This window comes from Merops nubicus, unplaced genomic scaffold (assembly GCF_000691845.1).
Source record: "Merops nubicus isolate BGI_N331 unplaced genomic scaffold, ASM69184v1 scaffold16821, whole genome shotgun sequence".
NCBI classification, from domain to species: Eukaryota; Metazoa; Chordata; class Aves; order Coraciiformes; family Meropidae; genus Merops; species Merops nubicus.
In genome coordinates this window covers 6,468-33,974 of record NW_008587762.1, presented here as the reverse complement: position 1 = coordinate 33,974, position 27,507 = coordinate 6,468, and the positions used below count along the sequence as shown (strand labels likewise).

General features: G+C 38.7%; 1 protein-coding gene across 1 annotated transcript in view; it reads left to right on the top strand.

The window, feature by feature from the left end:
• DIRC2 (disrupted in renal carcinoma 2) overlaps positions 1 to 27,507 on the top strand; it is a gene marked incomplete at its 5' end in the record, with an annotated part of 54,347 nt that overhangs the window by 21,748 nt on the left and 5,092 nt on the right. Inside the window, 5 exons of the mRNA XM_008949058.1 lie at positions 2,819 to 3,084; positions 8,171 to 8,300; positions 13,482 to 13,590; positions 14,227 to 14,294; positions 19,289 to 19,416. Of these exons, the coding sequence (XP_008947306.1) occupies positions 2,819 to 3,084; positions 8,171 to 8,300; positions 13,482 to 13,590; positions 14,227 to 14,294; positions 19,289 to 19,416 (701 nt within the window). The remainder of the gene's footprint in view (positions 1 to 2,818; positions 3,085 to 8,170; positions 8,301 to 13,481; positions 13,591 to 14,226; positions 14,295 to 19,288; positions 19,417 to 27,507) is intronic.

The window sequence follows — 27,507 nt, the reverse complement described above, 5'->3', positions numbered from 1 at the left end:
TTGCATTTGGAATCTCTTGTCCCTGTTGCTCTGGGGAAATTATTTAAGGGTGTGTAGAGGAGCAATGTAAATAATCTTCTTCTCATGAAGAATTAGCTTAATTCAAGCCAATACTGAAAAAACAAAAAAAATATGGTGTAGACTGTGATCTTAACCAGAGATATTCAAGGTAGTAGTCTGTGTATCAGTGACAATTTAATCTGAAATAAGTGTTTATTAACTCAATTGCATTACACTTGAAAAATTCAGCAATATGAAGATAAGAGATGCTCTACCCTGGCTGATCATGTCATGCTTGATAAATGGCAAAAATGCAGATGAAAAGGCAAATCCATGAGAACAGACAGCACACCAGGCAGTAGAAGGCAGGAGAGAAAGCAGCCAGGGGAATGCAAACAGAAGAGACCTGCAGAGAGACAAAAATTGGCTTGCTCTTTGAAAAAAAAAAAAAAAAAAAAAAAAAGCAAACCCTAAGATAGAAAAGTAATGTATCTTAATCCAGAATTTTAATTCTATAATTTTCTCCCTTTGGATCTGCAAAGCAAAATTATCAACCTTTTCTCCCTAGAGCATAGAGGTGAGTTGTAGAGCTTTATTCAGATGGTGGAGTTTGATAGACAAGATCTAAATCTGAATTATAAGTTTATTAAAAGAATATGTATAATTCTCAAAATTTATAAGTTGTGGGTTTTTTTTCGGTGTTTTGGGGTTCATTTTACAAAATGTTTCTTCTTCCACCAGATGAGGTGCCTACATACCCATAGGCACTGCAGAAGAACTATTGTAGCACTTTTTCTGCTTTTAATGAGTTTTATTTGCCTTTAGGATTTGTAGAGAGTAGGCATATTTGAATTAAAATTATTGTAGTGGTATAAGTTGACAGAAGTGCTAGTATGACACCTGTAGCTATGAAGGTTATTTTGTGGTAAAGCACTTTTCCTAACGTAGAATAACAAAACCACAGTTTAAGCATTAAATTCACTTTGGAGCAAGAGGAAATACTAAAGTAAAATCTTTTTATGTTGCAGTAGATACCTTACTTGCTACTGAAATGCAGTTGTTTCTGGGATGTGGCATAGCTCCAAAAATGCCCTGGAGCAGTTTAGGATAAGTTTAAGAATAACTTATTGTAGGGAGATAAGTACAAGGAAAATACCAAAGTGCACAAGGATACCTTGGTTTTCACAGTACACTGGGTTGGATTGTAACTATAAGGGATTCACGTCATGTGTCCTCCAGAAAACTATACCAGTATTATTTAGAAAGTGCTTTTTATTTATTTAAAACTATTTAATTTTGTGGGAGAGGGGAGGCAGTTTAACAAGCATTAAAAAAGGTCTGGCCATGCCTCGGTGATGTCCATCTGAAGCACATCATGACCAAATAGTAATGAAATCTATCTTCACCAACTGAACTTTAAAACAAACAAACAAAAAAACCCAGTTGCTATTGCTTATATTTAAGAGTAGATATTACTTCTGCCCAGCTTGGAAAAGGTTTACTTTGGATGATAGGTAATAGATTTTTCTTTTTTTCCTATATTTTTTTAATAAATTTTGTTTTAAAATGTAATTTCTAATCCACTGAGAATCAGTAGCATCTATCCTTTTTTATTGCAATCTAGCTTGTTAGTTTGATAAAGAGTCTGTCAGCATTTCTTTTGCGTATTTTGTTTCTTTGTGTGCTTTAAAAATTCCTGCTACGCTGTATATTATTCATCCATTTGTGTCTTGAAACATTGCTAGCTTATGTTTCCCCATTTTCAGGCCATAGCGTTTTATGTCTGACCTCTCAAATCTTGCAGCAATAACATCAAGTTCCTGCTATGCTATGCTTAGAAAAACACCACCCATTTTAAAATATCTTCTGCCACCATTTTATTGCACAATGGATAGATCTGTTTTGGCGAGTTGCAATGTTTTGTTTTACTTTCTAGCTGCTTTTTAAGCTATGAAGTTTTTATATAAATTCCAAACTGCTTTTGCCTTTCATGGCTGATGACTTTTTGGAAAAGTCAAAGCGGAAGGTTTCTGGCTGACTTCCCTATGTAAGAAGAGCCTTCAAAAAGTCCTATCTGTATGTGTTTGTTGTGCTAATATTAAGCCAAAGTTTGCAGAGTGTTCACTGCTTGGAAGTAGTGTTTCTGTTCTGTCACCAGCCTTATCTGTTAAATCCCAGTGAGTGTGAAAAATGAGAAAAATCTGGGTTTGCTTGGCTGTTTCAACAGTACATTGAGAATGGCCAGATTGCTGGAGAAGATGATTCTCTTGGAAACCTCAACAGCCCAGCCTCCTCATCTGTAGGCACATAGAGCTCATCTGAGTGTGTAAATAAAAATAAATAATGCAGTGAAAAAATATGCAGAGTATTTTGTTGAAGTGTTTCAATTATGGATCTGCCGTAACTAATTTAAATCTTCTGTTGGAATTTATGCAGGCAAGCGGTCAGGTTTAAGACATTTGTAATTTAAAGCTTTCCTGCTACTACACCTTTTCTTCTTTCATATCCTATCACGATACCTTTTTTTCTGCAAAGAAAGTCTCTTTTATTCCCTTTTCCTTTCCTGCTTTGAAGAGAACATTTGCTTCTCCATTTATTGGAGGTAATGAGACTGGAGTAGCTCTGGATTCTTTAATCAGTCTAATTGGGCTTCTTTTAGTGTATAAAATATCCTTTTTTTGCACAGGACTTTGATTTCTTTGTGCAGTTGTTCCATCTCCAGCACTCAATATCTTACATGCCTTTTTAATGAAAAAAAAAACCACCCAAGGCAAGCAGCTCTCATCCAGCTGACCGGTGCCTCTGTTCTCCGTTGCAGGCTGATCCACGGAGGGCAGCTGCTGAATGGCTTGGCAGGGCCCACCGTGATGAACGCGGCCCCGTTCCTCTCCACGACGTGGTTCTCTCCAGACGAACGCGCCACGGCCACGGCCATCGCCTCGCTGCTCAACTACCTGGGCGCTGCCGGGGCCTTCCTGGTGGGGCCGCTCGTGGTGCCCCCTCCTAACGGAACGGCTCAGCTGCTGGCATCGCAGAGCAGCGCCGAGCACATCAAGGACCGCATTGAGGCTGTGTTGTATGCAGGTGTGGTTTCAAAACAAAAAGCTTTCTAAAAGAAAAAAAAAATATTAAAAAAAACCCCCATACTTTCATGCGTGCGTTTGGTGCTTGTGAACCACTGCCCTCTAGTGGCTGGTCTGCACAGAAAGCAGTTACTGACCGATGGGAAATAATTAACTGGTTAAATATACCATCAGGAGGGTTATTTTTTTTTCCCGTTTGTGTAGGAAAGATTTAAAAATATCTTTTTATACAGACTGATTCAAATGAAGTATTTCATTGGTTGATCTTAGGAGAAATGTCTTCAAGGACAACTTATCCTTTCTCTGAGCTTCCAAACTGATGTTTGCTTCTTGAATTTTCATTAAAAAAATGTGTCCATGACAGGTTGGGTTCTTTCCTTTGTTTCTGTAAGGGTGTAAATCCAATAGTCTTTCAGAATTAATTCTTTCCTGCATTAAATCAACCTTAATTTATGACTTGCATATGCCTTTCAAATGTGATTAGATTATTAGTCTTTAAGAATCTAACACTGAAATTAAAACTCAGTAGAATTTGTTTGTGACTAAAACCACATAATTCTTCTGTAGTGAGCAACTTCAATGAAGTGACAACTGTTCAGTCAAAAAAAAAAAAAAAAAAAAACTGATCTAAAATTCATCTGACCTAACCTAGATTTTATGTCCTTGCTCTTTTTCGTGCAATGGCTTCTATGGCTTTATGTCACTTAAAAAATTAGCAGCAGACTTTAAGGAAAAATTTGGTTATGCGACTTAAAAGACTGTGATCTGATTCTTGGTGGATCTAAGTTAATATAGCATTAAGAGCATCTGAATTTCATCATGTCATGGCAGTTGCACGTTTGGTTGGGCTTTTTGCCTCCATTATAATTGCAGCCTCTGAAATTCAGCCAGGAATTAGCCCTAAGTGTTCCAGAATTCTTAAAGTATATATATTATGTAGTTTATGTGCAGGTTTATGGGATTAAGTTAGCAGTTTGTGATCATTTATTCCTGGATGTTATTCTCATGGAAATTTTGTTGAGTTAATACTCCTGTTGAGTGAAGGTCACTTTCCAGTTCATTTCAAAGTGTAAAAAAGTTGGGTCACTATTTAAGCAAGCATTTTTGTGTAGCCTGCTTTTTACTGGACTTAAATTTGTTGAAACAAGGAAGTTTGGGGTTGGTTAGGCATTTTTTCAATAGTAAATATGATGTTAGACACCAAAATCTTATGGCAGATGAAAACAGCCAGTGGAAAGAAGGAAAAATGAAGGCAAGTCAGCTTTTGTCCTGAGAAGCGGTAAATAAGAGGAGGGGAAAAATCCAGTAATTAGAGAAGTGCCTTAGCGCTCCTTCTTCAGATTTTCCTTGTACTACTACCTAAAGGAAGTACATTTTTTTGCCTAAAACCACTGTTTGGAGTCAGGTACCACTAGAAATGTTGTTTTTAGCAGCCTGTTAGATTTACTGCTTCTGTTCTCTTCTGGGAGGTGTTTTTAAGCATTTTCTTCAGAAACTGGGATGGATCTTGCTTACCACCAAGGTTCAGTGATATGCCTTTCTGAGCTGTCAAAGGTTTAGGAACATCCCATAGACCTGTTTGGGATCATTGATCCAGCATAAGATGATTCTGAAGTGCTCTTCACCCTCCTAAGAAATGTGTTCTGTGGGGCACTTGTAGGGCTTACTTGGTATTTGCAAGTGCTTTGAACAGACGTGGTTTTTTTGTGCAGCTGTGCTTGTGTTACATGGGGTGCATCTTTTCAGGAGCTACAAGCCCTATAGCTGTTCAGGCAATGAAAAAGAGCTGGCTCACAACTGTGACAGGCTTGCAGTGAATCACAGTGATGATGGCAAAACATCCAATGGTAGGAACTGTCAAAGAGCAGGTTGCTTTGAATCCAATGTGGGATTTGTCCTGTCTTGCCTCAGCCCAATCGTGTGATGACTTAAAAGATGGAAATTATGTGAATTGTTAACTTCGGATCAGCAGCGTATCAAGAGTGTGCTGATTTTCCAAAGGCTTAGCCTCAAACATGATTACAAAGCAATTGCTTATAAACCCATTCTGAAATTGCTCTGTTAACTCAAGTCTCTTCTTTGTTTTAATAAATTGCTGTTCCTTTATCTCAAATGTGGAGTAAGAGCTCAGCTGAATTACCACAGCCTCTCTGTGTCATCTGTGTCACTGCACATTCCGGTTCAGAGCTGAAATAGTACAGATGTAGCAAATCACGGTTGAATTGTATTACCTGAACTGCGTAGGGAAGCTTGAATTATTTTGGACTGCAGCCAGAGCTTTTAGCCATGTGCTTTCTTTAAATATCAGTGTAAAATCATTATTTGTTTAAAAATAAAGTGTGTGAGTGTGTGTGTGTGTGTGTGTGTGTGTGTGTGTGTGTGTGTAAAGAGCCCTCATTCCCTCCTTGCGTTTCAGGACAAGGTAGGGAGGAGGGTTTCTGGGTTTGGGTAAGTTTTGGTGCTGTGAGTAGCCTGTGTGAATGAAAAAGGCCTTGTATCAAGGAGGCTTGTGTCTCTGTAAACCTGTTATCTGTCTAGGGCTTACACAGGCAGCAGGGTGCCTACTTCCTGGGCTAAGATGCAGGCAGTGCCCCACTCTGACAGTCACAGGTCACTGTGGCATGGTGCCCAGTTTTTGAGAAGCATTGCAGACTCACTCCTCTATGAGAGATATACACGGCAGTGTTTCTGCACCCTGATTTGTGCCCACTTTCCCTTTTCTGAGTGCTTTGCCACATCAATTGCGCTCTTGAGAAGCCAGCAGCTCTGTGTCTGCAGCTGCCTTGGTCTGAAGGTCTACCTGTTCCTTACTGCTACTCTTTTGTGTACTTGTACTCCCTACTTGCAATCTCAAACCTGTCCTGGGAATGTATTTTTCTTTATCTAGTCTGGTAGAGTAAATGATGATGGATATAAAGGTGTGGGGTCCCTAATGAGGAAGGAATACGACATGTAGGAAATTGGGTCTGTTTGGTAGTACCTGGACTTTTGATAGAGATACAAGTGTGATACATAAAGCTAAGAGGTCACTAAAAAATTGTGTTCTTCAGTAGAGGGAACTGCTTTAGTTTCCAAAGTGAATTCTGCTTTTTTCTTTTGTGCATGAGGGCAGTGCTTGCAAGGAAAATTTGTTAGCCTGGGAAGTATAACACTGGGAAACATTAAAGAGTTCCAAGAAGGTACTACAAGAACTGCATGCTGAATTTAATAATTAACAAAAAAAAAAGTGTTACTATACTGCTCGTACTGCAGCAATTTGTTTGGCAGGAATCCTGAAGCAACCCATAGAAGGGGCCTCAGATGGGCACCTGTTATAAAATATTACTGTGACTTTAAAAAATTATTAATGTTTTTTACATTCTTTTGAAAAAGACCCAGCCTTTTTCCTTATGGTATTGCACTATAACGAAGCTGAATAATAAGCAGCTCAGAGAAAGTTTGAGTTTGTGTGGTCACGTTCTTGTTGGCTATACCTATCTGTAGTCTGAAATCTTCCTGTAATATGTGATTAAAGTGTGTGTATGCATGTACATGCAGACACCTATAAACCTGTATGTGTACTAGATGGAGGAGAAGGGGATAAACAGCTTTTGGCAAGCTGTGCTTCCCTGTTATCGTTCTGTAGTGACAGAACATCTCATCCCTTTCTTAGATCAGGGATGAGCAGTTACAGACAGTTCTTTGCTCACTACTGATGGTCTCAAAAGCAATGTACACAAAGATAGAAAATAGTCTGTTTTCTGGAGAACAGAGGAGATACAGTGAGGAGGTCTAGTTAAAGTGCCCTTGACCCTCAAAACAAGCAATTAGACCACAGCAGGAAAAGAGACACTGCATAAATCGAAATGAATCCTTTAGTATTTGATTGTGAAGAATGACATTGTCACATTCCCAGTATGGCTTCAAAAGAAATTGAGTATAGGCTTTTTTCCCATGTACCAAATAGAAACATTCATTTCCCTTCTGCATCTCCAACTGATCCATTTAGACTCCAAGTGTTATTTACTTTTCAGTTTCCTGAATTTATTTTCTTCTGGTTTAGCAGAAGAGCTGGCAAAGTGCCATGTTCATATTGATTTATTAAAAAAGAGAAGAATAAAGAAAATAAACGCAACTGAGTATCCAGCTCTGCTGGAATTTATTTGTGGTGTCAGTGAACACTTCTTTGTTAAAAGATCACAGGTTCTTTTACACACTTCAACTATACATTTTTCTCTTCAGCAGTGAAGAATCTTATTTTCAAAGGGGTTAGCAGAAATACTGGGATTGAGGACTGTGGAGAACATGATATACATTGTAAAAGGCCTGTAAAACAAATTAATTAGACTGAATGTGGGTAGAGTTGTTTTTCCTCAGAATGTCTGATTGTGGGGCTTGCTGAGTATTTTCTGTGAAGTGCTCATCACTTTGCAAGTTCAGATCCAAATTTCTGTTATGAAATTTTTCAAAAATCTAGCCTACCTGCTGCTGAACAAGAGGAGCATCTGCAAACAGCTGTGGTTTTTTTCTCCTTTACCTGTGCTCTTTCTATTCCTGAGCCATGACTCCTCCTCCTTTTCTGGCTTTTCTTTTTATGTTCTGTTGCCATATAATACTGGTAGTGTCTGAGATGCTGCCTAGCTTGACCTTTCCTTTGCCTTTATCATCCTGTGGGCCAAGTAGTTGTCACTCCATGCCCTGGGGCTTCCTCAGTCCCATCTGTTTAGTCTCCAGCACGCTGTTACCTGCACTGTGTTACTTCCATTGTGAAGTAGGGCGGCCAAATCTTCATAATGCACTTCTCTCTGAAGAGAAAAAGCAAAAGCCTTTCTTTTGCTCCACTGAGTTCCCCATGCATGAGCCTGCTTCTCTGCAGCTCTTGTCACTGGAATGGACTGCCAGTATTTCACCATCTCAATTTGAAATCTTTCTTGGGGAGTAAGAAAGAAATTCTCCTTCAAGTTACGGAGTTCTGTTGCTGGGAGCAGTAAAGCACTTGCGGTGGGATTTATGTATCAGAGCCTGGCTGATACAATGCTGTACCAAAATAAGTCTTTCGAGGCTTAACATCTGTTCTTGGTTTTGTTTTTCTCTGCCCTCTTCTTTAGAATTTGGAATGGTCTCCCTGATATTTTCTGCAGCGTTGGCCTACTTCCCCTCACGCCCGCCGTTCCCTCCCAGCGTGGCTGCAGCGAGCCAGCGCCTCAGCTACAGGAGAAGCTTTTGCAGGCTCTTAAGGTAGGTCCTCCTTGGTTTACACTTCAAGGCAGATCAGCACCTAAATAAATAAAAACAAGTGTGCTTTAATCTTCTCGTTGAACAAACAAGTTGGTTTGTAGTGCTTTAAAACAAAATTGAATTAAATATTAATACTGAGACATAAAAGGATGCTGACTGCTAAAAAGCAGACATTAAATTTTAAGCCGTTGGGTATATCTCCAGCCTTCATGCCAGAGTTCTTCAGTACCACACTGCTTTAGTCATCCTGTTAACATGGCTTTTCTTATGCAATGCTTCCATTGCATCAGTTTATACAAGATTGTTAACAGTGTGCATTCTTCTAGGTGTGAGATAACAATTAACAATACTGGGCATCACTAGCTAATAAGCTGCGCTCTTCCATGCTTATTATATTGGAATGAATTTGAGGTTTGCTTGTCATTCAGAGGAGTTTTCAGCTGCTTTTATTCAGCCATGATAGGAATAAATGAACTATCTGAGAACATTGTTATCTATTAAATCTCATTAATTGTATGCTAAAATATGAAGTGGGAATAGGAGAAATGTTTCCAAATGTGTTTCTGGATGGGTTCAAACGTGAGTTAGTTTTCTTTAAATTTTGGAGTTTTAAAAAAAAAGTTATAAATAAAGTGACATCTCCAGATCTGCAACTTCTGCTTGGGCTCTGTTGATAAGACAAAGTCCTATCCCCCCAAGTGTCTGTACAAATTCTTGTGTAATGGGAATCTGTTCTCAGAGGAACAGCTAAAGCCGCTGTAGTATTAATGCTGAATAGTTGTGAAGGGCTCTGCCCAGTACGTGATACCACAGAGATGAACTTCCTGAGGCAAAGAACCACCATTCTCGTGGTGTAGAGTATGGCTGACATCACTGGGGCATTTCAAACTCTTGGTGTAATTGTTCCTTGGATGATGTAGTGATAGGGGCTGAATCTGCCTACAGAGGGCTGCTTGGAAGTTGATAATTATGGAGCTTTAGGCATTTGGTTATTAAAGACTTACTTTTGCCTGTACTTTCTAGAACTGTTTTTAGAGCCAGCAAAAAAAAAAAAATCTCATCCCTTGTTGTCATTGGTCTTTTGTTTTTAGAGGCTTTTGTTTCATTTTGGGGGATTAGATAGTTAATAAGATGCTTAATCCTGTATGTTCATCCTGCATCAGGCTGTCACTTGGGAGAAGGTGTGAGTACTGCTGGCTGGGTAGTCTGCAGAGTGACCTACTCAGGATGTTAAAAAAACAGCAATTTCCATAAGGACACTTAGCACACACAATAATGCTGTTACGCACCCAAGCTGGTGTGCAGTGAGACCCTGCCTGAGGGCTGTGTTGTAAAAATTTTGCTGTTGAACAGAAATCCAAATAGGAACTGATTCCACAGGTGAAATATAGAATTTCTATTGACAGCACTCCATTTGGGAGCTTTGTAACCATTAGGCTCCTTGTTCAAAGTGTTGTAAACAGTGGACCTGAGATACTGGTGAAGTGGTAAACAGCAAAGCTGTCTTACTTTCACAATCAATGAAACTTCAAAGATCAAACTGGACACTTAAATAATGATCATAGGTTTTAATGTCTCCAGGAACCAAGAGTTTTTTTAAAAATGTGGTCAGGTAGATCACGTATCTCACTTTCCTCTAGTCTTTATGCATTCTTCCATTCTACCCTTTGATAAAGGCACTTCTTCATTACTCTGTACATGAAACAGTCAACAGTTTATCATTAAACCCACTTATCTTGGTGAGCCTTTCAGCAACAATCCATCAAGCAAAGGGGGTTTGTAAAAGAAAAAGGTATCTGCTGTGTCTCAAAAGAAATCAGTCATCTGGTTTGTTAGGCTTATGATATCTGTTGCCTACCCAATTTAGGCTTCATAATTCTTGGCACAGAGAGCCTTTAGTTTGACTTAATGGTTTAGACTGAAAGTAATCAGCTGATGAGTACCAGGAAATCATGATTTCCCCTTATTACCTTCTGGTATAAGAACTCTGTCTTAGGCATTTAGGATGTGTGAGAGCTGATGAGCTGACCCAACTGTGGACCAAAAAAACACTCATGAAGATTGAGATGTTCATCATTGCCTTCTTCTCTCCCTAGGCCTCAGTTTTATCACTTCAAAATAAAGCTGCATAGCATAACTTTACCACAGAAGTCATTGACCTTTTTCCTTGGATGCCAAAGGGATATATCACATTCTTGCAACTCCCACACTGTCTCATGCCTTCAGGTCTTTAAGCAGTCACCTTCATGAGCTGCTTCTTGCACAGCTGTGTTATACGTACCTTCTTAGTTAGGGTCAACTATACCCTGTAGGCCTTTTTTGGGGACTTGCTTAGGAGCTTGATTCTTCTTCCTGATTTGGAGTATTCTTGCTTCTGACAGATTATAACAATTAGCTGATCTCTGGTTTTCTCTTGATACCAACTCTCTCAGCCCTGCAGTGGGATACAACAGCTTAGTCATGGTTTGGGAGCTAAGCCCAAGTCTTTTAAGTTTGTCACACACTGTGACAAGTGTAGATTGAATTTCCTTTAGAAAAAGTACAGTGCCCTCTCTTAGTTTCTTGGCTGAAGCAAATAGGTTTGTTTGGGTGTTCCCCCTCCTATTTCAGAATATGCCCCAAATTTCCACAGAAAAAAATCTAATACAAGTAAATAGTTGATAAGTCTTAAAATCTGCATTAAGAAAACATGTCATGATTTTTGCTTTGAAGTAATAAGATGCTTTTAGCCAGTTACATGGGTTTTATATATTCAAGGGACTATGTAAACAGTTTTGAGATTTCATAACAGGGTTTTTGTGCATCAGTATTGCATAGGAACTTTCATATGACATCACTGTCCAGTGATGCAAGCTGCTCAGAGTGTGCCTGATGTTAATAGACACTGTCAAAGTTATTCTGAAAATGGTGACTGACTTTGATGGGGCTCCCCTCTGAATCAGCCTGTCTTACAGATTCTAGTGGTGTTAAGTAGGTTTCTGGGGGGAAAAAAAAAAAAAGAAAAAAAAAAAAAAGAAAAAAACAGAACCAATTTGTATTCCAGCGGAATGGTTTAACAGAGAGGCTAATATCCTGTCATAACATAAGAGGCTGAAATTCTGTCATAAGGGCTGATATGATGGAAAACAGTGTAGGTTCACCAACGGATGGTGTGACAGACAGAACTTCTTTCTATTTTCAGCAGAGCAATTGCAAAATTGCAAAAACAAATGCAAGTGTCTGGAGCCATGAAAAGCAGAACTGCTACTTAAGATGTGTATTTCAAATAGCTGTTGTACTTAACGTAGGCAACACTAGCTATTGCTGGACAAGGGGACAGAATGACATCAGTGCTGCTTTGTCACTACCCCACACCCTTCCTCCTGGTCGCCTTCCTTATGCTGGAGACTGGGCAGTGGCAGCCCCCATCACTGGAGGATGTCATGATGCAGAGCTGGTTCTCCAGTATTGGTGCTGGGAATCGGGTGTGGCACAGAGCAGCTATCCCATGTGCAAGTCTGTCTTATTGCTTGAGTTATGGAAGACAAATATGCCACAGGGGATGTCGGTCAAGTAGGTTACAGGTACTCAGCCCCTCAAAAGCAGCTCTTTAATGAAGACCAGGTTCCACTAGCTAAAAATTTTTAATATTGAGCAAGCCTTGTTTTGGAAGAGTGCATTCAGACTTTGCAGCCTATGACATGGCTCTTACATTGTCCATGCAAAATTGGCACTTTCCCCTTTATTTTAGTCTACAGGTGTTGCATTAGTTTTTACAGGGTTAGTATTAAATAGCATCAGAAAACCTGCCTCAAGAGATGCCAAGAGGATGCGGGATAGACTAGGATACGAGTTAGAAAGATAGGAGAAAAAAGTTGTCAGAAAGAGAGCAAACACTTCAGCATTCAAAGAAGTATAAGCTGTGTGTAGAAGAGCTGAAAGTTTGGGAGTTGTTTTTCTTTGCATTAAAAGAAATTTGACGTGAATGGTATTGAAAGAGGAGGATATGTTCATGTGATAGAAATGTGTTATTCAAGAAGTGGATGTGTGAAAAAGAACAGTGCAAAAAAATGGTGGCTGGTGTGCTGTGTGTGGGTCTTCTATGGGAGTAAAACAGTGTCGTCTGCAAACCTCTGAATGTTTTGGAGAGTATTTGAAGCTCTTTCTCTCCATCTTGGCTTTCGTAACTGTGTGCTATCAAATTGCTGCAGCATGCCAAGGAAGTGTACTGATAAGGATCAATTTTATGTAAATTGCTTGGGAATGGGGGGAGCCGCACTTTGTGGTTACGTAAATATCCTGTGGGATAACCTTGGAATCACCGTAAAATCTCTTCACTGTAAAATATCTCCATTGCAGAGTTCACAGTATATATTCTGTTTTGGGGTTTGTTTGGGTTTTTTTTCCTAAATTGAAATATTTTTGAGGAAAAGTTGGATGTCTCTTAGCAAAGATTTCTCATTTGCTTTTGGTTCCGGTGGGTGGGAAACTGGTGGTGGCATTTGTCTGCCAACTCCTGTTTAGCTGTGTACGGTGAAGAAGATGACACAGCTTTGACAGCTTCATCTTCACTGAATACTAAGGGTTGAATAATTTTAATTGGGAGGAAAAAGCAAAACAAACACGTTGACTATTTAGAGCAGAATATTATACTTGTCTCTGTTTTTTGGCAGTTCGAACTGTCAAAATTTTCCACTCTTGCAACCGCACCTATCTCATTCCCAGAGCTCTCCCTGCCTTTCACTAAAATACAGTTAAAAAGAAAAGAGAAAAAAAAAAAGTAGAGCTTGAAAAATATTAATTTCTGATTTTATTATTGAAATACACTTTTTGGCATTTAAATTAATGCTTATTGTTCTATACATACACATGGGCTAAGTAGCTTGCCCATGCAAACACATGGAAGAATTGCTTGTGGAAATGAGAACAAATGAGCCTCACATGTTACAAAAATCTTTGAACTACCTGGAGAGACTGGATTTTTTTATTGCCACAGTGATGAGACAGTAACATCTCAGCCACTGGATTTTCAGTGACGTGGCCAGATACCTTTTTTGGTTTGCCTGGCTCACTCCTTCAGACCTCTGCTATTTTTCTTGATGGACAAAATATACATTCTAGGGTGTCATTTACTCTAGCAACTAATCTTAGTGCAGTTTCTGATACAAGCTGCAGCTAATTGCATATGTTTTGTCTTCACAGCAATTTCCGATTCTTGATGATTGCTTTAGCCTATGCTATACCACTGGGTGTTTTCTCTGGCTGGTCAGGTGTTCTGGATTTGATATTAACGCCAGTACACGTAAGCCAAGTAAGTATCTCCTGGCTGATAATAAGCAGCTATTTTGTAAGTGTCATTTTTTTATTTTTGAACCAGCATACAAATTTATCAGGTTTTTATTTTTAGGATGCTATTAGTACGTATGGATGACTTCTCTCCTGAAATTTTAAACAAAATAAACTGTAGCTTTGGCATCAAACTGTCATGATATTCCCTGCTGACTCTCCACCAGTGGTGGGTCTTTTCAGAATTCTACACACCTTTTGGCAAGAAGGAAGAGGCAGGTAGACAAGCAGGAGTATTGTTGGCTCCTGCACCTTCAGTAAAAGAAAATAATGTTTACCAGGTAGAAAGGATGAAGTGCAAAGGAGAGGATTTCTGAGCTTTTGATACAGTATTATAGAAGAACTCCAGAGAACATTACTCAGAGTCTATAAAGAGAGGTCACATCAAGGGCATAGGCTACTTAGTCATACTTTCTTTTAGTGAATTTATTCCCTTTTGAATATCCTAGAAAAATTCTTGCACTTCAGATTGTTGTCAGGAGCTGTTGCTAGCAGTTTCTGGCTTCTGCACACCATTCGTTTTGAAAGTAACATCTTATCATCTTATTTTCTCAGCTTTAACATGTTTATCTGTTATATTTTGTTTTTTCCTTCCTGTCAGGTAGATGCAGGCTGGATTGGATTTTGGTCTATAGTTGGTGGTTGTGTTGTTGGCATAGCAATGGCAAGGTAGGAATAATTACGAGTTCTTCTCCATTTCTTCAAGTGTGATTGTCATTTAGCTTATCCTCTTAATAACATGACTTGTTTTCTCTCATCTTCTAGAAACTTCAAGTGGGAAAAGCATTTTGGGGTTATGATGTGTTTCTTGTAGAGCAATAACTTCTGCATTCCTTGTTAGTTGTTGCTGGGGATTGAGAACTCCATACGTGAATACCTCAGTTTGGCAAATCATAATGTTACCTGTGACAAGTGCTTCCTGTACGCTCCTTTTAAACAAGGTGCCTGTAAATTCACCTGCCTGGTATGAGGGAGAACCAGTTGCAGAACATTTGAAAAGCACTGAAGAAATTATTGTCTGTCTCCTTCCATCAGTGCTTTTGGGCATATTGATTACCAAAGGGATGTTGGGAATGTGGCAGAAGCAGCCTACCCACAGTAACGTTACGTTCCTCCGCAGAGAAATTAGTCTGGGCCCATTTTAGACAGGTTACTGGATTCCTATACGGCCCAAGGTTTTTTTGCTGTACCGCTATGGGATACAGTATTGAGTGTACCTATGCTTCTTATATAGCCAAACACAGCATGCACTGGCCATCATGAATGCTGATAACATGAGGAGCAGAAAGCCAGGATTACATTGTCCTTCCAAAAAGCTGATGATTTTTCTTCATTGAGATCTTTTTTTTTTTTTTTTTCCTAAAGGGGTGGAAGGAGGGAGAAAAAGCCTTTCAGGAGGTACTTGAGCAGAGAGTTTATAAAACTGATTAAAGCCATCACATTTTCCCTTTGCATCAGGATATATAAGCATTGTCCTGGCTTCTCTATGTCTGCTTTTTAGACTGTAGTTCTGTAATGAGTTTAGCACAAGTGCAGGCATCTGTCATTGTTGCATTCATTGTGGGATTGTGGACCCAGACAGGCATCTTTTTAGGACAGAAATTGAAGCTCTCTTTTTTCACTTGCTGTGCATCATCAGAGTACACAGTGCATAAAGAAGTGTGAGGTTTCTCATCCTGACATTTTGTAGGCTGCCTAGCAACTGTGACAGAGGGAGAGGAAAAAACTCTTGACTGAGGGAAAAGAAACAAGTGCTTCCCTCCTGTCCACTCTGGATGCAGGCTGAAGTACTTACCTATTGAAACAAAGTTCACACCCTGATTTCCTCTGAAAAGAGTTGCTTTTGGTTAGCTAAGCTCAAATAGAAAATTTTCTTGCTAAGAGATGTAGATGTTTGAAACCAGCTGCTGTAAACGACACAGATGCTCTAGCAGCTTATGTGCTGAAGTGGGTAGCGTGTCAGTGTGATCTTTTCCACCGTGAGTTAATTCCTGATCTATTTGCAACATTGCAGTAGTAGAGGGGCATGGTTAGCAGCTCACTTAACTTTGTTAGGACAGAATCTGCTGACTCAATGACAACATGCAAATCTCCATCTTTATGGTAGATTAATTTATTTAATATATTGCCTGGATTAAATTTCAGGAGATGCTGATGGTCTCTTTAACTGCTCCAAAACTAATGTCAAACCTTGTTGAATACAAGTATTCTGTGGGATTCAGAGCTTGGCTGTTGAGTAATTTATTTTTTTTTTTTAAATGCCAACAGTCTGTCTCCAAATATGTCTTTCTGACTTGGGCGATACACAGTTCAAATGGGAGGGTTTGCATACAGAAAGGGAGGGAGGAGGTGATTTGTCACTCCTGATGGATGACTCTCCCTCCTAGGCCTATTCAGCATTTATCTGTGTAGGGTTGAATCAATGACGAGTCTGACTGTAATCTGCTGAAAGTTGTAATTAGGAAAATTAAGTAATGATTCTTGTCAAGGCTGACAAGTTGATGTATTTCAGTGTCAGAACTGTTATTTGCCAAGCAAGCAGCTCTCCCCTTAACCATCTCTCAGGAAGCTGCTGGGTTTTGGTTGTTTGGAGGGTTTTTTTCCTTTTTTTTTTTTTTTTTTTCTTCCTCCCCCTTGTTAATTTATCAAACCAAAATTGGCATGGTTGAGGAGTTTGCTCTTTCCATTTTTGTCAATGCAGATTCAACCATTTAGAACTATAACAACCTGAGCCTTGTCCTGAAGCAATTGGTCCTGCACGTCACAATAGGTGTTAAATCATCTATATTTAAAGTAATGCCCAGTTTGGAAATTTGTTTATCTATCTCATTTTCAAAATGGTGCAAGTTTTCCTCAGCACAATACATAAATCCTCCTGCTTTCCACCCACTGCTGTCCCAGTAGATGTGAACTTAGATATGTTTAGCTAATTTGTGTGATGCATTTTTATAATTGAAAAGCCTTGGCTATTTTGGGCAGCTGGCAGGCACTTCACCCTTTGCTGGCAGCTTTCAAACAATGCTGATTTGAGGAAAAGCAATGTCAAAGAGCGGCGTTCACACTATTGCATAGAAACAAATCTTTCCCTTTTCTCATTTTTTTTTTTATTTGTGCCATTTTTGCCAACAATCATACATATTTCTGAGGTTTTGTCCTCTGCAGCTCAGTTTTGTTACCTGCTTTTAACCTGCAGTGTAGTCAAAATGCTGAAACTTTGACATGGTGATAATTTCCTTAGCAACAGCCAATGTTGTCAGCAACATGGGTTTGTGATTTTTTAACTGTAGGATTCAGCCTAGAGCTGGATTTGCTCGGTTGCAGGAGACTATTACTGGCAGTAGGCGCAGAGGTCTGTCTCTGGGTAAGTATACACTTTCCCTCCTGGTGTGCCTACATTTTTAGCAGCTACTGACATCTCCTTACATGCTAGATGATGAAGAAGGATTTAAATAGAACAGAGAGTTTTGAAAGCAGATACTGGGTCAGAGGATAAAAAGAATTTCTCTGATTTTTTTTTTATTGAAACAAGTATTCTGAAGAGCTGACTAGATGTTACAGTCATCTTTATTCTCTTGCAACCAGACAAGAAGCAGAAGCCTTTCGATCACCAAGTTCAGGCTATTTTGCTACGTTGATTTTTTTTTTCCCCATTATTTCTGTTGTTGGCTGAATTCCATAACTGCATAAACCTTTAAGTTGGTATTTGACCCTTGTAGAGTCTTGTGATGTCTGAGAGCTCCTTGGAGCACACTGCTAGCACTGATCCCAGACCAGGATCTTTGTGTCAAAAAGAGTTGCAGCTGCTAAGTAAAGGTAGCTTTTTGCTCCACTTAACTATCTTGTATGATTTATTTGTGTGTCATTCTCCCATCTCCACATACCCCTGGTGGTGGTAGGATAGAGATAGAGGACCCCTTAGAGATTTCTTCCAGACCTGTAGTCTGTGAATGTCCTTTCCTGAAGGCTGGTATTTCTCACATTGTGTTTTGTTAGATGGGATATGCATACCTGCCCTTGCCTGTAAGGAGAGGGAATAGTGATGTTTTCTGACAGCAGTCAAAGGAGCAACTCTGTGGAAGAAGACAAAAGTTTGCACTTCGAGATGCTTCTGAGAAGCTTTTAAAATTGCTGATTTTGACCCCAGTGATCCCAAAGAATAATTAAAGAAACTGGCAAACCACTGAGAAGGGGTGATCCTGATTTCTCAATTTGGATTGTCAGAAAAAAACAATAGTAGCAGCTAACCTCTGACTATTGGAGATTAATGCATAAGCCACTTAAACACTGCAGTCATAAACTTTTAAGATTTTATGCAGCATTGATCTTCCGCTGCTGTATATTGAATTACTTGCTGCTAAATTCAATGTGGAATTAAAGCACAAGGAGAATCAAAACAAAAGGAAAGAAGCTGGTTTGGGGTTCTTTTTTTTTTTTTCCAGTTGCATTACTTGTACATCTCTTACGGTATATGTGGAGCTGAGGTTTCTCGTTCTTCAGATGTTGGTAGCATTATCTATTTTATCAAGTAAGCTGTGAGGTATCTGCCAGCACAGTGGTCTCTGTCAGGTGCAGGGAAGGCAGTTTGCTGACAGACAGGTTTCAGCCCAGCCCAGGTGGATTGTGCTGCTGCAGCCCTAATCAAGGTAGGAGTCTACGACAGGGCAGAAGACATTCTGTAGACTTACATATCTAACCTGTCCAGCCCAAAATCACATCTTCTAAGCAGGAGATTATAGAAAATTACTCGTGGATAAATGACATTACCTTTTCTAACATATCTTTTCTAGTAGCTGTGATGAAATCCCTTTTGAAAAGAGCAGTTGCACTGATAATTATGCCATGTGAGCACTGCTCAGATGCATTCTCTCTCCTTGAAAGAAAAACGAAAAAGATGAAAAAAGCAATTGTACCATCAGGTGCTATAAAGATCATATTTCCCTCTGTATAACAGCCAGACTGCCCAATGACTTGTGGGGCTGTCTTCCCCCCAGACTGTCAGTGAAGCATATGTAGGAGAGGAGTGGCACCAAGCCACTTTTGGTTTCTGGAGCATTTCATCCCAAAACAGTGTGATTGCTTGTGTAGAGTTCCGGCTTTTCCTAAGCCACCAAGAGCTTCATCCCTGTTGCATCTGAGGGTTCAGAAACTGTTCCTTGTCATCTTCAATCTAGGGATTCTGGTATTTGGAGTTTTGTCATTTCCCACAGGAATAAATCTTGACACTTAACTATGTCTTGAATGAAATGCAGCAGCCTCCTCATATGCTAATTTAGCAGTGTGTCTGCCAGGGGAGACTGGCAAATCCTGACAAAACAGCGATGTAAGCAATGGTGTGATGTTGTGTCCAACAAATGCAGAAGAAAAAGAAAAAGCCACCTTCCTATATACCAAGTGTTTTCAGCTGATGCCTTGAGAATTTTTCTAGTTTGGTTGTTATTTTATGACAGCTAAAAAATCCATCGCTCTTCAGTTTTACAGCTTGAAATACCACCATTCTATAAAAATGCCTTTGTTCTGTTTCTGAAAATGAGAAACATTTTTTAAATTGTTTTTGTAGTCTCCAAAATGTTTAATAAGAATATGTTAAATTAATTGTCAAGCATCACATTTAAATAATGTGAAAATCAGCATTCGTACTGCTCTGATCTGTGCTTTTATTTTAGATTTGCAGATTTTATCAGGGGCATGCTGAAGTTTATACTGCTGCTGCTTTTATCTGGAGCAACATTAGCATCAACCTGGTTCACTCTCACCTGTCTATCTAGTGTCACTCATCTGCCTTTAACCACAGGTATCAACAATGATTTTTAGTTCTTATTATTAATAATTGGTATTGCAGGTATTCACAGTCTTAAGTTAACTATATTATAACCTTGTTTGGTCTCCTTAGCAATACAGTAGTTTTACCAAGACCAAAAAAAAAGAGGGATGGGGTGGTGTTAGAAAACCTATTGAATCTGAAATATCTTTACCAGCTTTGAATAACTTCATAAAAAGATTAAAAACTAACAAAACCCTATAATAAAAACCCAGAATATACATTTAAAATTTATTTTGGGACTTAAGTATTTTTAATTTGGAGTGTTTTGGAATAACAGAGGTGAGAAATCAGAAGAATCAGATGAATGGGAGTAGCTTTATGTGTAAGAAATGATGACATGTCTGGGAATTTAGGGGTTTGAAACTTATATTGATTATTTGAAACACATAGTGCAGTTCAAACCAAGGTGACCTGTAATATTTTCAGCTATCTAAATCTATCCTTGCACTGTGCTGTCCTCTTATTTTTTTATTTTGCACCTGCATGCAGGTTCAGGGAACTCTTCCAGCCCAAAATTAACTCAGTGTGCACCTCAAAAAGATGGGGAAAAAAAGCTATTGGCAGATTGCAGGAAAAGCTCAGCGGTCTTCTCAGTCTGCTAATGAGCTGTACCCTTAGCTGAAAATTAGCACTGCTTAGTTCTTAAAAATTTGTTCTTCACCTTACTATCTGCACTAAAGGACTGATCCACCTGTGACTCCAAGACCTTCAAGAGTAATGAGTAAAACTAAGCCCCTGAGACTTTTAAAAAACTATATTAAAGAATTCTGTAAATCCATTTTAACTAAAGTGCCGTCTTTGCTGTGGGCAAGTTTATGCATTATAGGAGAAATGAATTTTTTTCCTCCATTTTTTATAAAGTGTTTGTAATGGAGAATATATAAAATAGTGTTTTACTCAAATTAACTTTGAGTTTAGTAAGTGTCTTTAGTGTATTGCCTATATCACAACTGTAAACTAAAGTGGGTACAGCAGATTGAAATACATCATCAATTCAGAAGAAACACCATCTGGATGGATAGGTCAAATTTGTGATTTATCTTGAAATTCAACTTCTTCCAAAAAAAATCTGCTTAAATAAAATTAATTTAATAAATCAAATTTCGTGGTGGCTATTGTCATACCAAATGACTACACACTTCTTTTCCATGAAATCTAAAATAAATGAAATAAAAGCTTGTTTTTTGTGCTTGCCTGCTTCATCACTGCAAGTCTGCAGTAATGTAAATTTTTACAGTAGCTCTATCCTCTGAATTGATGCAACTAGCCAAACACATAAATGTCCCTTCAAGTCTATGCATAAGAATGAAGCAGAGGGGTTTCAAGAGGTGAAAATCATTATGTATGTACTCACCAATAATCCAAAACAACACTGATGGAGTACTGTCTCTGATTTTATTGTTTGTAAAGAGCTCGACATGCAACATAGATTCTGGAAGAATTCTTACTTGTTTATAGTATGTAGGTGCATTATGGTTGGGTTTTTTTTTGAAAGCTGATCCACTGTCAGGAGATAAAAGTGTGTAAGGTATGTGGGCTTGATATAAAGTATCCTAAAGTAGCATCCCTTGATAAAAATCTATGGATTGGGTTATTCTTTTTATGTGGTTATCATTTATTTTTAAATGGATTATTCTTTAGATTGAATTGCAAATTATATTTTAGAGTTTTATCTGCACTGTTCTTATGTACGTCACTGTAAATGTTGAACCCTTTTCTATAAAACACAAGCTTATTTTGAATAGAAATGCCAGCAGTATGGTTAAGTCCTCAAAAAAAAAAAAAAAAAAAAAAGGCAATCTAAAGCATCAGGGCCTAATGTGCAGCGGCCAAATAAGATCTCTTTTTAATTCTGTGGCATAATGTTTAAACTTCATAGATAAGAACCCCCCCGCCTATCAGCCTTTCCTCGTTAAAGTTCATATAAAATAGATGTAACGTGCCTGTTCAATTTAGATCCCTGTACACAGAAAAGCAGTGGTATATCTTTATGAAATATGCTGTTATGGATGAAAACGCATAAGCTCTTTGAGCTAATTTATAGGACTTCATGCTAGATTATTCCTCAATGTAATAATGCAGTACAATGATGACCTCTGCATTCCACAGTAATTGGGAGAAACGCTACATTTGAATTGATTTGGATGAATTTTTTTTCATTCTTTTAATTAAAAGTTTGAGATGTAGAGTATATCAGAGTATAAATGCAGGAGGTCAAATGCAGGCTGTTAACTGGCAGCTTTGGGAAGTGATTGGAGGAAGTTAAGGTGGAAGGCACTCTGCATGCTCAGTGGACCAGTGTTGACAGTTGATTTCCAGGTAGGTATCCTCTGTGCGGTTTCGTAGAACTGGAAGATATGCAAAACAAATGCACAGCCATCATAGTGTTTGGGGTTTTTTTTGTTGTTGGTGGTTTGGGGATTTTTTTGTTTGCTTGTTTTCAGAAGAGGTCCATGTAGTGCTTTTTATCTGGCAGCTACTTTGCAGGCATCATTGAGCACCTGCTGCAAAGCCAGGATTGTTGTGTTATTGGGGGCAATGGGATTTAATGTTGCCAGAAGGTTAATAGGCTCCTCAACTTCTTCCTCTCCAGTGGCAAAGAGCACAAGTGTTAGGCTCGTTGGTGCTACAGAAACACTGATGAATCTGGGTCCACACTTTCAGACTTACTCAAATGCTGAGGCAGAGCAAGCGGGATTCAAAACCGACCATTACAGAAACTTGTGGAGGTGTACATCTGATCTTGCAAGGAGGTTTACCCTTCCAACCAACTAGCTCCTGTTTTGTGAGGGGCTTCCCCCTCCTCTCTTGCCTTGCCTACAGTGTGGTTCTTTTGAGTAAGTCAGATATTGCCCTACAAAACCACAAGCACTGTCATCTTCACAAATACCCTGAAACTGCTAAACCATCCACATGAACTGATAGACTGCTGGTACAGTTAAAAGGGAGCTCTTCCATGGGACAAGACGTTCACTTTGCTGAGGAAGCAAGAGGGAGTCTTTGTACTGGCCCAGGGTTTAAGGTAGGCTTCACCCTAGAGATGAAGGCTGGTTAGAGAACATTGTCATCCACTTCATCTCACCTGGCAGCTGCTTGATCCATGAATAACGGTTTGCATCCATAGGCAGACCTTGCCAGTGGTTTCCCCAGGTCCAAAAATAGTAATTTCTGTTAGCTTGTGGGTATTATGGCATATATGCTTATTTCCCTTTTCTGAACACCCTCTGCTTGCCTATCATTTGATCGCTAAAGTAAGTGCTCAGGTGGGAATGTTTGCATGCAAGCAAGCTTTTGAAATGCTAAAAGAATGAAAGAGATTGAGCAATTATTCACCCTAAAGAAAAGGCAGGAAAATCTCTAAAGACTTGTCTTTAAAACACAAACAGCCAGCTCCCCTCTTTTAATCAGTATTCTTTGTAGCAGCCGTAGTAATGTCTGGTTTAAATATTGAGGGAGGGATTGTATTTGAAAAAATGGTCACAGCAAAATGGTTTTTTTCCTGCACTGGTTCATGTAATATTCTCCTAATGCCTTGTAAATAGGCACGATGTCATCTGAAGATATTTCTTACAAAATGGAACTACTTAGAATGGGGACCTTTAATGCAGATATTAAAAATCAATGACTGCTTTGTGTTTTCTTTAAATGATGCTGTTCAGCATTGTTTGCATTGCGTGCTGCCTGCGTTGCTCCGCATTACCATAATACACTCAGTTTTTCCTCCTGCCACAGAGCAAGACAAGTTTTCTGTCACTTGCTGGCTTCTTAATACATCTCTAAAAAGATTTTATAGAAAGTGTGTTTAGAGTAACACATATAACTGCTGGGGGAGGGCGGGCGGGGGGGGGAGCAAACAAGACAATAATGATACAGTGCCATCATAGCTACTATGTCATCTGTCTAAAACACCTCTCATCAGCTAATTAAAGCTACTAAAATCCTTTGATTCTGGAATCTGTTTACACTTTAAGCAAGCTTGAATTTGCTTTTAAGAAATTTTAAATTTGATGTGTATTATTTGCATTTTTCAGCGAGTTTCAAAGACAATTTTATGTACACAACGAGCACTAAAATAGTTTTCTGCATTGAAGTCCCAGTGCAGCTGCTGATCTCTTTCTGTGTGCCAAGTCCATTGTTAGTTTGCTTTGTACTGAACTTCATTATGTGAATTTATGTACAATGGGATACTCTGACCCAAAATAATTGTGTAAAGCATTGTAATGCCAGCTTCAGTATCTTGCCACTTTGTATTGCTGGTAGTATCTCTGGATACAAATACTAGCATTTTCCAAAAATTGATATGCAACGCTAGTTGCTTGCAGCTCAGATTGAATGTTTTCAGCATAGCATATCAAGAATATTCTAATATTTATGAGTACATTCAGCAGAATTTTGCTTTACAAAATCTTTTCTAGTGCAGCATGGCAGATACTCTGAATATGATGGCAACTGCATGAGTTGATGACTATATTTAGGTTAAGAAGCTTACACTTTATTTTCAGGTTCAACAGATTGAACATTATAAAAACATCTGTCTCCCTGTCCTCATCTACAAAGCACAGTATTGAAAAAGAAAGGTGTTAATTATTTAAAACTGATTGGTTTATTCTTGGAGTTTAATTTCTCTACTATAAACAAGATGTGCTTGATAAGTTTAAGGCAGGGGAACTCAGAACATAAAGCGTGGCCTGAGAACATTTTTTATTTTTAATTTTTTTGTCCCCTAGCTTCTGAATTAACCTGTTTATGGCTATGGGCAAATCATTAACCCCCGCTGCTCTTGTGCTTTTTCCCACTCATAAGATGGGAATAATGACCTTTGCCTTCCTGAAGACTTCTGTAAGTCAACAGATAGAAGAGTGCTTAAAGAAACAACTAATTGAGGGGGTTTATTTTAAAAAAAAGTGTAAAAAACCAATGTTAAATAGGGTACAATGCTTGAAGTTTGGGAGGGACACTTCAGGGGTGAATATCTCTTAAGTCTGACAACTTTTAAATATCCATCAATATCAAGCCTCAAATATTGTGTGATTTCCAGCTCCTGTCCTTGCCCTCCCCCTTTTCTTTTTCTTCTTTGGAGGCTTGCTCAGTAATTTCTTCACTTTTTAGTTCTCTAAAGTGAATGCTCTACTTTCAAAGCAAGTTCCACTTGCTTTTCTCTTGGAAGTATATAGAACAAATCCAATTTGATGAGATTTTTTGGTTACTTTTGTAACTGTATCAAGAAACAAGAATTTGATCAGTGCATGCTGGGATGGAAATCCAGGCAATGAAACATATTGATGTGATAAACGTGCACTACAGGGACATTCTTCTTCTGTTGCATTTTTTGCTCCTATAAATGAATTACAGGAAAAATTACTGTCTTACCTTGAGGGAGTCTCATTTCTCGTGGTAAAATTAAGGGGGACTTCTTCCATGACTATTCTTACCATGGCCAGTATCTAGAATTAAATTATAGGGAAGTTTCATTCCACTTCAGCAGACTTTAGGGAGTTTGGTCGGAACGAACTTTGAATTGCTGAGATCATTCATGCGGATACTGAAGTACTAAAGTCAATGAAACATCCGTCTGCATGAGGCATTATCCTTTCATTTTGGCATTTGGGATATTGTTACAATGGACAATAACAAAGTGCCCTAGATCTTCGTGGGTTTTGCTTTAAATTGTATGCTGCACCCAAGAGAACATATTCAGTTGAATTTATTTCCCTGTTTATCCATATGAAATTTGTGTGAGTCTTGGCTCAATTTGTCTGAGAACTGTTACAAAATGTACAGAGTTCAAGAGTTTCTGGCAGAGGACTTTGGAAGAAGATACAGCACCACCTGCTTGCACTTGATATTGACCTAGAGGATTGCATCTCCTTTGTAAATTTATCTGCAAAATACTTTTTTTTTAAATGGTAATATTTCATATTATTTTTTAAAAAGCAGCCAAGATATATTTGCCACTGGGTTGCTAAGAACTGTTTACATCAGTGGAGGTCCTTCCATTGGTTTCATCTGAGTTTGGATGGGGCTCTGTAGTTACACATCTCGTGATGGTATAATTGCAAGAGTCAATAGCTAAACGTGTTGCAGAACATGACATGATGATGCCTAGCTTGAGCCACCTGCTGCAGCAGCTCCAGGCCAATTCTCTGAAGCAGCTGTGCTTCAGATGGGTGTTTTGCCTTTCCTGAACGTTTTTGCAGAGGCCAACCTGAGAAATAGCTGCTTCATTCACAGGAACATCTTTAAAACGTGGCATTAATCAAAATAGTTTAAAGAAACCCACCCCAGTTCCATTATTTATGGATGACCACAGCTGTCACTGTCTCAGGTACCCAACTTTGCATGTGCCTTTATAGGCAGTTAATTTTATTTTGATTGGTCTGGACTTTTTTTCTTTTTGTGCTAATAGCATGACACTTCCCTAGAATATGCCTATCCAAGCTGGTTGTTTGTCTGTGTTATGCTTTAGGACATATTGCTACCTTCTCAGTAAATAATCTATTTTCTTTTTTGTCAGCACTTTTGTATCCTTATATTCATTTCCAATTACTGTCATCAAAATTGTCTTAATTGAAAAAACATTCTCTTTAACTTTACCAGCTGTTCTTCTACAGTATAAAATCATAGTAACTGTTTGTGTTTATTCAAGGCAAGGTCTCTGTAATGGAAAGTAAATGGTCTCTGTTAATAGGTGGCATTCTTGTTGCCCATGAGCTGGAATATGAGGTGTGCTATTAAGTGTGTGAAATAAAGGGCAAAAGCCACAAATTGACATCTGCTGGATGCTATATTCTGCCTGTCCTTTTGCCTTGGCATTTCCTCTTACTGGTTTCCAGATACATGTGTACATACTCAGACCTCGTTTTTAAGGGCTGCCTGTGAGCTCAGCTGAGGTGTTGTCATTGGTATTCAGCTGGCAGCTTTTGGTGTGCACTCGTGAGGCAGGTAATAGTTGGGGAGAATCAAAAAGTAATGCTAATGCTGCTTTGCTCATGGAGGTGTGGAAGTGTGAGGTGTGTGATGGTGGGTGCATTTGCATGACTGGAGCTGTCATGACAAGGAAACATAAGGCTGTAGTTTCTAAAGTATAGTTACTGCACTAGTTTGCTTATGGTCTAGTCTTAATATATTTTATTAAGCAGTGAGCAATGATGTAGTTGAAGTTGCATACTTTAAACTATCAGATTTAATTGAAGCCTTCTGTTTGTTTTGTGAAAACTTCGGCACCTGTATTGACTTAAATTTGAAGTCTCAATCTTTGCAATGGTTGCTAATCTTAGGGGCATATTTTTGCCTTCCTCTCAAGTGAATCTTAAATTTCTGGAAATTACATATCTAGAGATTGTCTCCATTCAAGAGGCAGGTGAATCCCCTTTCCTGACTGTTGTTGACATACTGCCTCTGGCACACTCTGCATGCAGCTTGACTTTTGATGGTGCTATTGTGGCTTTCAGCAGCTTTATGACTATTTCCACTGTTTGAGTTTCTGATACAGAATTACAGCTGGCTACAACCTTCTTTTCTTTGGGGAAACTTCTGAAAATGTTCTCTAGAAGTAGTTATCTATAGGTGTCTTCACTTGAGTATAATGAGGGGCAGATGTTCAGTTGTCTTTAAGAGATTCCTCTATTTCATTTACCTGTTGGTTTATCAAGCTAACAGGAAAATTTAAAGTAGGTGAATGTGTTTGGATTTGGTGGCTACTTCTGATAGCTGTTAGAGCAATATGTAGTGGTTTGAGGGAAACAGGAGTTCAAAGAGGTTCATGAAATTTTAAATACTGGAGAGGACTTGCACCAGAGGTCTTTGGATCTTTTACCTGGGGAATCAGTTCTTCACTGTTAGCTAGACCAGCCTATCAGTTTTTTTTTCCTTTTTCTCTGACAACTCTTGAACATACCTTGCATTAATGTCTTTGACTTTTATTTGGCCCTTTGTAATAAGAGAATTTGAGAATTGGAAAAGTTACCATGGTTTATTCATTCTTTTTTCTTTTTTTTTTTTTTCTCCCTTAACTCAGAACATTCATGTGTATTAAAAAAAAAAAAACAGCCAGTTGTGTCT